The 15,311-nt window shown below is 44.2% G+C and overlaps 1 protein-coding gene across 1 annotated transcript; it reads left to right on the plus strand.

The window, feature by feature from the left end:
- The first annotated feature begins 3,227 nt into the window (after nt 1-3,227).
- Nucleotides 3,228-15,063, plus strand: LOC117221018 (venom allergen 5). Its single transcript, XM_033471575.2, has 7 exons — nt 3,228-4,361; nt 11,034-11,155; nt 11,826-11,907; nt 12,074-12,234; nt 12,316-12,416; nt 14,025-14,119; nt 14,243-15,063. The coding sequence occupies exons 1-7, from the start codon at nt 4,256-4,258 to the stop codon at nt 14,287-14,289; spliced, it is 714 nt and encodes a 237-aa protein (XP_033327466.1). The 5' UTR covers nt 3,228-4,255; the 3' UTR covers nt 14,290-15,063.
- The last annotated feature ends 248 nt before the right edge of the window (nt 15,064-15,311 follow it).

The following is a 15,311-nucleotide window of genomic DNA, read 5'->3' on the forward strand; positions in this document are numbered from 1 at the left end:
ACGCGTGACTTTCCGCGGGACATTCCGCGACGTTAATGGCGGCGGTTACGTCAGCCTCGGGACAAAGAACGCGGGAGTCATCGATGATTCAGAGTTCCTCGGACAATTCTGGAGAACACGTACGATACGAGCGCTAGAAAAAGGTGAACGAAAATAGTGGAATAATGAGACTGTAAATGACAGGAACGGGATTCGAACGGAACGGAACGGCGTGGCGCGGCGCGGCGGGAAATTTGAATTGTATGCCGGCGAAAGTTTCAACAGAGAGGCGGTGCCAAAATGGCGGGAGCGAAGAATAATTCGAAAGGGAAACGCCGGGCACGTTCTCACGTCGAAAACTTCCTCGGCTGCCGCGGCAAGCGTGAATTTGCATTTCAAAGTGCACACGCGCGGCGGTGCAACGTGTGCATCCGCGAAGCAAGCTTCTCCAGGCGAAACGATAAATGCTTGGAACGAGATAAATCATTCGGCCCGTCGGTTTAACAAAGCCCCTGCTGCCGGACTTTTAACCGTCGAATTTATATTTTCGCTAAACTCCGACGATCCCTTCGCTTTAAGCCGCGTCCACACTTCTCGATCCTCTTTACGGTTGTTCGACCAAATATCGCCGACATTTTCAGCGATAACACTCCTCGGTGTGAACGATAAATATCGTATAACCTTCTTTCCTCCAAATATCGTCGACATTTTTATCGGTAACACTGCTCGATGTAAACGAGGAAGACTGCACACCTCTTTTTAATTTTGCAACAGTGGATGCGCGGTTTAAGAATTCTGCGAAAAAGCCGTAAAACTAGCCAGTCGAAAATCCTCCCGACACTGTAAAAAGTAACTTGGGGTCCCGCGGCGTCTCCGGCCGATAATTAATTCGTGGCTTCGACAAAAACAAGTCGCCGACACGGACGGAGCCTGGCTGTCTGCCGGCTTAAATCGCGGCGGTCGCTCGATCGGAACCGGTCGATATCGGTCGACCGTTTTGGTAAAAACCGGATGCATAATCAACGACACGCAGGTGTCCAGCGTTTACTTTCTATCCGAACTTGAAATGCAGATTCGGCATTCGGGTTTTCTTGCTCGAACGGTGAACAGTGTTATTCTTACGAAGCTGTTAGCGTTCTGATAACTTACCAATTCAACAAGACTTTTAATTGGCAAGTCGAATGTTTGATAAACAATATTTAGCGCGACCAAAAATTAATGTTAATAAGTTTAATCAGCGTTACAATTTTTGTAATCCATATCAAAACTTTTTAATCCATAACACAGTTTTTAAAATCGATGTTATATTATTTAAATCAATGTCACAAGTTTTTTAATCAATGTCAAAATCTATTAATCGACATCATAATTTTTTAATCTATACAACAATTTTTTTAAATCGATGTTACATTTTTTTATCATTGTATCAATTTTATAAACCACAACACAATTCTTTAAATCAATGTTATAATTTTTTAATCAATATTATGACTTCTCTCAATCAGTGTTACAAATTTTTTAAAAGATGTCAAAATCTTTTAATCAACGTCACAATTTCTCAATCAGTATAACAATTTTTAAATCGATGTTACATTTTTTTATCATTGTATCAATTTTATAAACCACAACACAATTCTTTAAATCAATGTTATAATTTTTTAATCAATGTTCCAACTTCTCAATCAGTACTACAAATTTTTTAACCGAAGTCGTGATCTCACAATCAATATCACAACTTTTTAATCGACGTTACATCCTTTTAATCGACGCAACAATTTTTAAATCAACGTATTAATTTCGGATCAGCGTGACGATCTTTCAATCAACGTGGCAATTTTTTCATCGACGTGGCAATTTTTCAATCGACATCACGTTTTTCAAACGAACGTTACAATTTTTTCATCAATGTTGCAATTCGCCTACGACACACCGAGGACCGAGGAGGCTCGGGCACTTAGGCGAACGGGCGTCCCCCTTTCACAGCGTCGCGTTTAAATTAACGACGATGATCTCGAGATGATCTTGAGGCGCTGCGTCCTCGTGTAAACCGTCTCCTCTCAACGATTACTCCAGCCAGACTAATTAATATTCGCTCATTAGGGGCCAGAAGCTCGAAAAGTTCGGCCCGGCCGACTACCGAATTTATATTCGAGCCCGGGTAGCCGGGAACGCTCGTTAATCTCGCCACGGGCCGCATTAATTATCGAAACACGCCTCTGCCGCGAGTGTCTCGGCCTTGAACTTCGCGAAAAGTGGTCATTCCGGCTGAAGATGCTCGTGACTCAACGGTGGGTGTCGTTCAAAAGCCGGGGAGCATGCGGTCGATTATCGAAACGCACCTGCTGCCTGCTCGCTACACGGGAAAATCCATCTGACCCTGGGACCCAGCGTTCACCTCCAGCTATCCATGAGTCATCTCGTGAGGTCATGGGTCTCCATCTTGAACCGCGAAGCGACAAAATGAACCGTGAGCTAGACTCGTTGGAACCTACATTCGTTGGAGCCTAAACTGTTTGGAGCCTAGACTCTTCAAGGCATCGTTTGACTTAGTGCAATTTCCTCAAAAGAGTAGCAACATTCTGAGATCCAAATGAGGTTTTCGTCTAGGGCAAGTTCGAGGTTGCTGGAATTTTCAAAGACTTCAAAGAGACTTCAGAATTGAGGACCTGGGACCTTGAACTATCTAGTTCAACTGTGTCAAAGGGTTGGATTATTAAGTTGTCTCATATAATTCTTGGTCCAGATGAAGTTTAAAGGGGCTAGGGTCTTCTAGGTGCAGGAATATTTTCAATCTTGATGATCTGGGATCTTGAACTATGCAGTCTAAATTTGTCAAATGATTAGCTTATTACAATGTACTCTATAGTTCTTGGTCCAGATGGAATTCAAAATGACTAGGGTCTCCTAGGTCTAGGAATGTTTTCAATCTTGATGATCTGGGGCCTTGAACTATGTAGTCCAACTGTGTCAGAAGACTGGTTTATTACAATAGAATCTTCTACGTCTAGGAAAGTGTTCAATTTTGTCGATCGAGGATCATTGATCTACGTAATTCATCTATGTCAAAGGACTAGCTTGTTACAATGTTCTACATAGTTCATGGTCCGAATAAAGTTCAAGGTTTCTGGGGTCTCTTAGGTCTAGGAATGATATCAATCTTGATGATCTAAGACCTTGAACTATGTAGTCCAGCTATGTCAAATAACTAGCTTATTACACAATATCCTCTATAGTTCTTGGTCCAGATAGAATTCAAGATTGTAGGGTCTCCTAAGTCTAGGAATGTTTTCAATCTTGATGATCTGGGACCTTGAACTATGCAGTCCAACAATATCAAATGACTAGCTTATTACAATGTCCTCTATAGTTCTTGGTCCAGATAGAATTCAAGATTGCTAGGGTCTCCTAAGTCTAGGAATGTTTTCAATCTTAATGATCTGGGGCCTTGAACTATGTACTCCAACTATGTCAGAAGACTGGTTTATTACAATAGAATCTTCTACGTCTAGAAAAGTGTTCAATTTTGACGATCGAGGACCATTGAACTACGTAATTCAACTATGTCAAAAGACTGGCTTGTTACAAAGTCCCGTATAGTTCTTGGCCCAGATGAAGTTCAACGTTTCTAGGATCTCCTAGGCCTAGAAAAGTCTTCAAACTCGACGATCTGGAACCTTGAACCACGTAATCCAACTACGTCGAAGTTCCACCTGATCCCAACGTCGCGCCTTAATCCTCGGTCGAATCCAAGTTCAAGATTAGCATCTCCATATCTCGTCTAGACCCATAAAGACCAGCAGAAAGACTGTCCAAGATCCGCAGCTCCATCGAGGAATGCTCTACCGAAAGCTGGCATAAATAACTCCATTAAGCGTCGTCTCGTCGCGAAGATAATTGCCCGGTTAATTGCCGTGGCGAGATTAGCAACCCGTCCTTTGACCTTGGGCCCCCGCGACAGTCACCCTGACCCGCGTTAAACGGTCCCCCACCGTGTCGACACGGACAATTACACCTGGTCAGGTGAGTATAAAGCGGCGAAGCGCGAGCCCGGACAGCTGTTTAGTGGGACCGGTTCTCTCGCGCGGTTCATTTCCGAGAGCGGCTCGTAGGCCCGGCATTTTTATCGGTCGATCGGCCCGGTGTACACGGTCCCTCGATCTCCCCGGTCGGATCTACCGCAGTCGGTGTGCCACGGTCGCTCGATCACGATCCGAAGGGCCGGAGTCTACTTTAAGGGCGACGCCGGAGCCCTCGGAATCGATCCTACGTCGGCAAAATGGCGCCCGGAGGGTACGCGATCCCGGTTACGGTGACGTTAATGATGGTCTACACGGGCCTGGCGGACAACACCTGGCCGTCCTGCGTCGGCAAGACTATTCTCAGTGAGTATTTTACGGTTTTCGACGTGGGAGCCGTATCTTGCCCTTCGCGGCCGTTCCTCGGACCTAGAGGCGAGGCCAACATACCAACATTTAGGGTACCAAAGATCCGCGCGATAGAATGGTGGCGAATTCGACGCGATCTTGATAGAAATACAGCAAAATTCTCTGAAATTGTTCCACAACTTGTAAAGAAAAATGCAGGGCTCGGGAAAAATAGATTTTCAAAATAGTAAACAGACTATAAATATTTTCATCTTCTCGTTTGGTAGAATAATAATGGCATCCGAATATATTTGAAAGGCTGTTTCCATATGTAATTACTATTTTTACAATTTATTTGCTAAATTCAGTAGATATTTAAATGTAAGATATATTAAGATACATTAGGGAGAAATTGCCTGTACTGTATGAGATTACAGTAAATTCTCTCGAATTGTCCCGCAGCTTGTGAACAAAAATGGACAATTCGGGAATAGGGGATACGATTTTTCGCGTTTCTATATTTGTCGATAATCGACGGCTATAAAAACGAGCCGCGGGGCTCGAACAATCGTATCTCTTCTTCCCAAATTGTCGATTTTTGAAGGGCTTGGGAGTAAGTAGATTTATAGTTTACAAATATTTATAGTTTATTTACTGTTTCAAAAAACTATTTTCTCCCGAGCACTTCAAAAATCGACAATTGGGGAAGAAGAGATACGATTATTGCAGAGCTGGGGAAAAATAGTTTTTTGAAACAGTAAATAAACTATAAATATTTGTATCTTATATTTATCTTATATATAAATCTACGGAATTTGGCAAACAAATTTATTTCTTAAATAATAGTTACATCAGAAAATAGTCTTCCAAATACATTTGGATGCTATTATTATTCTATCAAACGAGCAGGTAGAAATATTTATAGTTTGTTTACTATTCCAAAAATCTATTTTTCCCCAGCTCTGCAATATAATCGTACCTCTTCTTCCCAAATTGTCGATTTTTGAAGTGCTCGGGAGAAAATAGTTTTTTGAAACAGTAAATAAACTATAAATATTTGTTTCTTATATTTATATTATATATAAATCTACGGAATTTGGCAAATAAATTCATTTTTCAAATAGTAATTATATTTAAAAATAGTCTTTCAAATACACATTTGGATGCTATTATTATTCTATCAAACAAGAAGATAAAAATATTTATTGTTTGTTTACCATCTCAAAAATCTACTTTCACCAGCAGTGCAAAAATCGCGGCCCGATTTTTAATAATTACCGATTGTCAACAACAGCCGCGACCTGAGCGCAAATTAGAGAGAAATTACTTAAATCGAAAATTTCGCGGCTGAAGGTTCGCGCCGGAAACCGCCGCCGGCGGCCATGTTGTCTCTCTCGATAGCGTGGGTGATTCACCTGTCCGCGAAACGATTTGAATAATCGTCGCAGATAAGAACGTGCCTGGCCATAAGCACGTGTTTAACGAGCCTCTTGACTCGATCAACGTTCGCTCGTGTATTACCAGGTCCACTCGACAGCGGCCGACTTGTCTCCGACTCTTCGCATTGTCACCGCGCGTTTGCCCCATTATCATACGTTCCCCGGCGAACCTAAACGTCGGCCGCCAAGAAAAATCGTTCCGCTGTCGCCGGTTGACAGCGCGCATAAATTCCGCCAGCTTAATTTCAATTTTAGCCCCGAGAAAGATTTGTTTGCCACCGCCGCGGAACACAATCGAATTCGTTTCCGATCACCGATCACACCGAATCGGTTCGTCGCGAAATTAAGCTCATTTCGAATTCCAGCACCGGCCAGAATTTCTCCGTTCTCGCCGGTTCGAAATAACGTAATTTCCTCCGGCCGGTGCATAAAGCAGCTCGAATAATTTTATTAACGGCGATACGAGGAACGGCCGGGCAGAGGGGGGGAGGGGGCCGAGGAGGCGGTAAACAATTTATTGCCGATCGATTGTTCGTTGCGCCGAGATAAAGCGGTGCGGAATCGGAAGGCGGCGACGATGAAAAAGCAGACAGTGACCGGTGTTTACACGAATTAATCAATTCGGCGAATTTTTATCGAGCGACGCCAGCTTCCGGTCGCCATTGTCGCGGCACCCTACGCCGCCGACGATGGACAATGAGAGATCGGCCGAGCAGATTTTTCATTTGCCTCTCGGCGCGCGGCGGAAACGAACGAAGAAGTCGACGACGGTCGAATCGGGAATCGGAATGGTGAAATCGCGCGGGCTGAAAATACATCGCGGGGACCGGTTCGAAGGACCGATTTCTAATTTATTTCTCGACCGCGGCTTGGCTTCCCCGGTCCGCGCGTGAACGGACCGATCGATATCGGTATCGGTTTCGGCGCATCGGTCCAGCAGCGATGGAAACTGACCGGCAATGTTTGTACGCGGCACCACCGCCGACCACTATTTATTTAACAAGCACGGTGTTCCCACGAAATCCATTTAATCGCGGGCCACGAGACAGAATGGAGTTAGCAGGTGTCGGCCCGAATCGTTACGTCGCCGGCCAAGCCCTGCTCATTTCCGGTGCAAAAAGAAGCCGCCTATACCCTTCCCTTTCTCCTCCCCCTCCCCCCATGTCCGTGCCGTTGCAGTCCCTTCTCATTCATTTGACTCGCCCGAGGCCGCGAGGCCTATTCTCCTATTGCAGCCTATTTTTGCCGCGAAATTACCGAGTTCCCATAATTTAACATTTTATTAAACTGTGGCTTGGCGACAGTAATAATATAATAATATAAAAATAATAACGATATAATAATGATATAATAGAAATATTGTAATAAATAATAGTATAATAAATAGTATAATAAATAATATGATAATGACTTTATTTATCAACGGAAGGAACCCTTGTCAATAAAGAAGAGAGAAAAAGAGAGAGAGAGAGAGAGAGAGAGAGAGAGTAATAATATGGTAGCAGTCACGCAACGACGGATGAAATAAAAAAAACAAAAATCAATAGAGGAGAAGAAAGGGAAAAAAATTTACACGCAGGAATATTATTTTTCGTCGCTATTGCTTAATTAAATAAATTACTGTCGACGTTGTTTCTACGGAATTGCAGAAAAATCGGGGAACAATTTCAAAAATTTGCGGGCGCGGGAAATTTGAATCGGCGAACGGCTAAAGCGATGAAAAAATTCTGCAGTCCAAAAAAAGTAGTTTAACGTCTTGATTGACTGTTATTACTAATTAAAAATAATTTATTATTATTATTATTATTATTATTATTATTATTATAAATTGGTTTACTTTTGCGTGAAATTCTCTAATAACGGCGGACCAATTTGAAAATAGACGAGCGCGGCGAGCAGTCCGAGCGCGGGAAATTCGAATCGGTAAACGGTAATAAACGATTTCAGGGCGTCTTGTCCGGCGCACGGATTTCCCGTGATTGAGCAAACCGTGCTGCTTTTAATTCGCTGATCTAATCGAGCCTGGTGGCCGCGCATCCAGCCGGCCCGGGCTATTTTTAGAATCGAATCGATCCTCCCCGTCGTCCTATCGAAATGTAATAGATTCCAATTTTCTCCCCGTAAATAATGTACGAGCTGAATTATTCATGAACCTGGCCCGGGGAAGTAGTCGAACGAAAACCGGAGCAATAAACCTGTCCCACCGATTCGACTACTTTTTTCCTCTCTGCCTCTCTCTCTCCCTCTCTCTCTCTCTCTCTCTCTCTCTCTCCCTCCCTCCCTCCCTCTCTCTCTCTCTCTCTCTCTCTCTCTCTCTATTTCTCTTTCCTTCGTCGCTGCCTCTTTTTCCAGCTGTTAATCGCGCGGGGCTTCCGCGGAGCGGATCAATCAGTCGTCCATCTTGTAAAATGCCTCTCGCACTTAAAGCCGACGACGAGCCGCGGCTCTTTCCTCGTCCGACGAAAATATTATCCTCGAAAATTCCGAACCGGTCCCCGTCCACGTGTGCCCAGTTTTTACAGTTACCGCGCTATATTTAATTGCCGGTTGCCTAATTAACTTCAAATTCAAATCACACGACGCGTCCCGTCGCGTCAACAACGACCGCTCGTCACGATTTCACCGGCTCGTTTCGGATCCCCAAACGCGAAGAGAATCTTCTAGATTTTTTCTATTCCGAATCTTTTATCCAGAAGATATTCGATGCTTCTTCTTCTTCCTCTTATTTTTACCTCTTCCGAGAGATTATACTACGTTGGCAAGAAAGTAATTTCGGTTTGCACCAATAAATTGTGTTACGTTTGCATTGTCATTCTTTTGTTAAGGATATAATTTGTTTGTCTTCAGCTTTGGTAGTTGACACGTTTAGGTTACTATAGAAACAAATTCCGTGTAGTTTTTTTCGCAACCGATGGTTTGCTGTCAATTTTAACACGGAGTGTAAAAACGAACATTTTCGACACATTTTATTCTTTTAGTTTCATAAAGGCGAGAAAGCGGCCGAGGTTCGCAAAAAGATGTGCGAAGTTTATGGCGTCGATTGCTTAACAGAACGCACGTGTCAGAATTGGTTCGAAAAATTTCGTTCCGAAGATTTTTCACTCAAAGATGACCAACGTTCTGGTCGACCTTCCGATGTTGATGAGGACATAATCAAAGCCATAATTGAATCGAATCGTCGCATAACTGTTCGAGAGATTGTAAAAAGGTTAAATGCATCACACACGACAATTGAATATCACATAAGATGTCTTGGACTTGTTAAGAAGCTCGATGTTTGGATTCCGCATGAATTGAAAGAAATTCGCTTAACACAACGAATCGGTATTCGCGATACGCGTTTGAAACGTAATGCGATCGACCCCTTTTTGAAACGAATTATCACTGGTGACGAAAAATGGATCGTTTACAATAACATTAATTTAAAAAGGTCATGGTCCAAACGTGATGAACCAGCACAAACCATATCGAAAGCCGAATTGCATTGGAAAAAGATCATGCTGTCAATTTGGTGAGTCTATAAGGGTGTATTTTTAGCTGCTTCCAAGCAACCAAACGATCAACTCGGATGTTTACTGCCAACAACTACTGAAATTGGAGGAAGCGATCAAAGGGAAAAAGCCAGAATTGGAAAATCGCAAAGGAATTGTGTTCGACCACGACAATGCGAAGCCTCGCACATCTTTAGCAACACGTACAAAATTATTGAAGCTTGGTTGGAAAGTGATGTCGCATCCTCCATATAGCCCCGACCTTGCACCATCGGATTATCATTTATTTCGAAGTTTACAAAACTTTTTAAATGGTAAAAATTTCAATAATAACGATATTCAATAATAACGATTCTTTACTGATAAGGACCAGACGTTTTATAAGCGCGGAATCATAAAGTTACCAGAAAGATGACAAAAGATCGTCGAACAGAATGGAAAATACTTGACTGATTCAAGTTCATTTCTTGTATAGAAAAAATTCAATTCTATTTCACATTGAAATACCGAAATTACTTTCCTGCCAACACGATAATACCGGACCGCTCGGATCGTCAAAAATTGTACGGCGCCGTCGATTTTCCATCACCGGGATAATCAACTCTTTTTTTCTTCGTCCCGAAGTCGGAATCGCGAAATTCTTGCACGGCCGAGAAGTTAATCGGTGGAAACAAAGGCGATAAAATAGAGCCGGTCGGCATGCGAGGAAACTCGATTGCCGATCCGGTCTCTCCGGCAGGCTGGAAATTTGCATAAGATTGCACGGGGCTGTGGGGCTGGGGGGGGAGGGAGGGAGTAGGTTGTAGAGGCGAACAGCCGGAACCTCGTTTTCGTCGGAGGGACTAAAAGTTATTAAGGGGAAAGAATACGGTGGAGCGAAAGTTTCCCCCTCCCCCTCCGCCCGCCCCTCGGAAGACAGAGGGAACGTCGTTAGAGCAGATTCCGTGAAAAGTTTTCCGGCGAGTTGGGCAATCTAGCGGCTCGAGAAAACGGATGAAAGACTGACGAAGAGCGACCGTGGCGTCCCTGGTGGGGGCGACGGGGGCCGCGGCGGCGGGGGAAACGGGGCGGCTGAAGGATAGACTTTCCGCGACGACCAACGATGGACATTCGATTTTCCCTCCGCCACGAATTATCTTGACTATCTGGCTGCATAATAAAGCAACTCCTCGCGCGCGGTTCGTGTTTTCTTTGTAAATCGCCGGGAGTGGGGGGGGGGGGGGCGTCGGTGGGCGTTTCTATAATCCTATCCCGCCCACGGACTTTGGCATTGCGAATCTTACGCTTGAAATATTCAGAACGGGTTCTCTGTGAGTCCTCGTTTTTCTTACAAGTTGCATAATGGAACATCATGCTACTTGGCGCAGCGTAACGCGGTTTAAATGAAAATAAGGAGTGAGGGGAAGGGGTGGAGGTGTACCTCAGTCGGGAATAAAACGGCTGTCACAGCCGGAGTAATGCCTTCTCAATCGTAATGAATTTTAAGGGAGCTCGTACCCTCGTCGGCTTCTGAACAACGGACTGTCTTATTATTTTCATAAAAATAAGGGGCGGGGGAGTGGGGGGAATGGAAGATCGAGAAACGGCTGGCAAATCGTCATCGTCGATCAGCTGGAAAATTACCGTCATGGTCGAGGAAATACTTTCTTCGTCGCGATTGAATTATCGGGACGCTTCGACCCTCCGCGAGCCCTCTGACAAATGTAGAAATTCCGGTGAAATATCCAGCGGAATTTTTCATAGCGAACCCCGTTTTGCAGGATCCGGCGGCTTATCTTGCGAGGAGAAGCAGGCCATTCTGGACGAGCATAACCGGCTGAGACAGCTGGTGGCTCTGGGACAGATCCACGGCCAGCCGGGGGCTGCGAACATGAGAGAAATGGTGAGCATCCCCTCGCCTAATAACCCACGGTAAATCTTAAGAACGTTTTTAAAATCGACCGCGAGAATTCGCGGCGCAATTCGGTCCCGAAATTCGATTCTGCTGATCGGTGGCCGCTTGGGGGTGGGGCGCGACCATAAGCGACTGAAGGGGGTAGTTCTTGTTAACACTAGATTTACGGAACCCGTCAAAATGACGGGTCACTAATTTTTTAATTTTTCGATTATTCATACCGTGAGAACGTACATTTATGAATTATTTATTCAATTTATATGTTACTTTTGTATTTATATTTAGTATAAACAATTTTACAATTAGAAACAATATTTATTTAACGATTTATTATAAGCAAATTTAATAACTTTTATAAACTTTTATTGTTACTTTTATAAAATAATATAAAACAGCTGTTTTTAGTGCTTCATAAATCTAGTGTTAAGAAAGAAAATTCGAGAAAACGTTTGCCGAGTTTTCGAAGGAATAGAATAGCATCGACGGAGCAATAAATTGCAAAGGCGTAGAACCAGCCCAGGGAAATTCGCAGCAACCCGAAATTCGGCAATTCCGGGAGAAATTGCACGGATCGAATTTTTTGGCGGAATTTGAATTTTTAAGGGAGCAGGGATTTTTGGCGCAGACATTTTTCAGAACAGGAAGTCGTTTTTTACAGGTGTGGGACGACGAATTAGCAGCCGTCGCTCAGAGGTGGGCGGATCGATGCGCGGAAATGCACGACAATTTGCGAAACGTTCGTAAGTAACATTCCCGTCCCATCGGCGATATTATTCGATGCAGGTTGCTTCATAAGAAATTCAACCGACTAAATAATACTGGAATAAACAAGAAAGAAGAACGAGAACTGTACTTTATGGTAATTTATTTTTGTAACAAAATGTTCGCGTTGTTCTCGAACGACAGAAAGATTCGCGGTGGGCCAGAACATAGCCAGAACGTGGACGACGAGGTCCCCAGGGCCGTACGACGACCAGCCGAACTGGAGGCAGCGGATCTACGACTGGTTCAAAGAGGTGCAACACTATCGCGCCGGTTACAGCGACGAGACCGGTCACTATACCCAGGTGAGCTCTGACTGGATCGTCGAAAAAAATGCTTTCTTCGCTCGAGAATCAAGTTCGAAATCGAGTTTGAACTGGTTTCAGCTCGTCTGGGGCGACACGTTCCTCCTGGGCTGCGGGTACTCGTTCTACTACGATCCCGCGCGCGGCTATACGAAGAATTATGTTTGCAACTACGGTCCCAGGTGAGAGCTTTCCGCTTGTTCTTCATTTTTCCAAGCGCCGTGAAAGTTGAACAAAACTTTTCCAAACGTTTCCCGACCGCCTGAAGTCGATTCTAATTTCACCGAAAACGAAGGGGCGGGTTTCCGAGTTCGGACAGCTTTTTTTCGAAAACTTTATCATCACGATCCATTTATTCTGTACGACGAGTTAATGTTTGTTAAACTCTCTCTCTCTCTCTCGCCTCCGGAAGTCGAATAATATTTATCCGAAAATGAAGAAGCATTCTCGGGGAGAATTTAATAACGCGCACGAGAGGCAAAAGGGGTTTGCATTTAAATAACGCGGGATTTTTCTAAAATCGAGGGAAATACTCGACAATGTGGTCGGGGGGAGGTGGGCGACCGCGACGACGCCCGGCAAAAGAGGGGAAAATGAGGGAAATCTGCGGCGCGATATTTCAACTTTCCGACGTGTTCCCTGCAGCCGTGGAAAAAGAAAACGGAATGCAACGTGTATTGAATCCGGCCGAAGCTTCCATAAATTTTCCACGCTCCTCGAGTATTTCCTGTCAATCGGTAGCTTATTACTGTCGACAAATTGAACGTGTCGTCGTCCTCGTCGTCGCCGCCGCCGTCGTCGTCTGCAGCCTGCCGCCATTTCCCCTTCCCCTACGGGGAAGCGAAAAAAAGTCTCGACCTGCCACCGGGAATATTTATTCCCAATTTCATCGAACGTGACAAAAACGAGATCCGAACGCCGGCAAGAAGAGATTACGTCGCACCCCTGAAGCATTGCTTAGAAATTCACCGATAATTATAACCGTGCCGTTTTACTGCGGGAACGATCTTCGGGCCAGAAGCAAAATTACCGTGCTCTGGAGAAACATCCATCAAATCGACGAAAATATTCATCAATCCTTGTACAATATTCATGCATCGACGAATATATTTTTGTACGACGATATTTTTTTTATTCTATTTATTATATATGCATATAACCAGGGGATGGGAAATACTTTCGATCGGTGTAGAAAAATTGCGCGAGCGTCGCTGTATAGGGCGATTGAAAAAGGTCGATAATTTATCGACGTATACGAAATTATGTAAATAAAATAAAAACGAAAAAATATGTGTAATAAAACAAATATTATTTTATTTATATAATTTCGTACACGTCGATAATTATCGACTTTTTTCAATCAACCTATACAGCAATACAAACATTTAACGAGGCTCGCGCAATTTTTATGCACCGATCAAAAGTATTTACCGAACCCTGGCTACAAATCGCAGATTTACGGGCACGCTATTCGCGCGGAATAATTGGGCACGGCTAATGGTTTTTCTATGATAATTACGGTGGGGGGGATGGAAGTTGTTCGAAAGGTACAACGGCGCGGATAGAGATCCCGGTAGCGGGGAAAGTTGGCGAACAAAAATGGAACAGCCCTCGTAAGAAGGCCGAGAACCGGAAGTAAGAGGAGGAAGTTAACCGACGCGGCGCAGGGGTTTCCCGGAGATTTACGGGTATTTTCCCCGTCGAGAAGTTCTAACGCGGCGCGACGTTTTCGATTCGACATAAATCATCCCTCGGCACGGCTTACGGGTTATGTTTTCATTGTTGTGCAGCGGCAACGTGCTCGGCTTTCAACCGTACCAATCGGGACAGCCGGCTTGCGGCACCTACGGGATGTCTTATTCGAATCGATACGCAGGACTCTGCGGTGAGTATCGAGCATCGTTCCCGCTCTTGGACGATGCTCTTTGTCCTCGGTCGATTATTCGCCCCGGCGAAACTATTACGTTCGATAGTGAATCGATTTTGACAAATATTCGAACTGTTCCAGCTCGCGGCAGCTACTATCATCTGGGCGCCTACTGTGCTTATGGTTAACGGCCAACGTCCCTTCTGAAATCGTGCGAGTTCGAGGAAAAGCGTGATTTCCCTATCGAAGCTCCTCGCCGAAGAAGAATAGCGAAAAGGACACGCAGGGTTGCCATTTTCTGTGTCACGATACAATGTTTCTGAAACCGAATTGCCCCGAAAGCAATTATTGCAACTGGAAGCGTAGCAAATTGATTTCTCGATCGAGCGAAAAATGGCGGGGTTGTTGCGGTTGCCTCGGTATCGGGGCCACGGTTTGAGAGACACTGGTCTAGTTAACCTTTTCTAGTCTGCGAAAGATAGTCTGTGTACCGTAGTGTATAGTTAACAAACGAAAGTTAAGAAAGCCGTGTGAATAAGTTAGGGGGTCAGCGGTGGGGAAAAATAAAGCGTTGAAAAGACCGTAATCTGGCGCTGGGGGATGAAACGGGGGAGCTGTGCAACATGCTGGTAGGCTGTTGCACCCCGCGCACCATGCATTTCTCATCGCGTCCCTTACGTGACCCTGCCACGCATAAATATTTAAAAGCCACAAAGATACGGTGCACGCTTTTTTTCCCCCAACCCTCTGCAACCCTCCTGCACGTTGATTACACTCGGCGCGAGCTGTTTCGATTAATTTCAGCCGTGCCGGGAACCTATCATCATTGAATTGTCATTAAGAACGATGACTGTACGCGCGTCGACCGCTATCGTTAATAATCTGAAGTATTTATTGACAAAGTATTGTAAATACGTAGCTGTTACGTTCGAAATATTTTTAATAAATGCGTGCAATAATAACTGGCCGATGTTTTTCACTCCCTAGTATATTCTGGTAATTGTTATAAAATAGCAATTATTTTATGTTAAAGGGCATTCTTCGAGCTTCAATTTGAGTACACGAACGTCAAACAATATCAACGGGAAAGCGTAGAAAAGAATTTTTTAAAACGCATCGAGTTCGGGCGTTTGCTTCACCGAGCAACCATTTCGTAATTTTAATTTTCAGGTGTGCAAGGGTGATTGTTTTTTAATTGAAATATACTCGT

This window comes from Megalopta genalis, chromosome 5, assembly GCF_051020955.1.
Source record: "Megalopta genalis isolate 19385.01 chromosome 5, iyMegGena1_principal, whole genome shotgun sequence".
NCBI classification, from domain to species: domain Eukaryota; kingdom Metazoa; phylum Arthropoda; class Insecta; order Hymenoptera; family Halictidae; genus Megalopta; species Megalopta genalis.

Bases quoted from the DNA above. Each gene is read 5' to 3' on its own strand.
- LOC117221018 (XM_033471575.2), top strand. From the start codon at position 4,256: ATGGCGCCCGGAGGGTACGCGATCCCGGTTACGGTGACGTTAATGATG. The intron at 4,362-11,033 runs GTGAGTATTTTA...CCCGTTTTGCAG, and splicing joins CGTCGGCAAGACTATTCTCA to GATCCGGCGGCTTATCTTGC. The intron at 12,235-12,315 runs GTGAGCTCTGAC...AACTGGTTTCAG, and splicing joins AGACCGGTCACTATACCCAG to CTCGTCTGGGGCGACACGTT.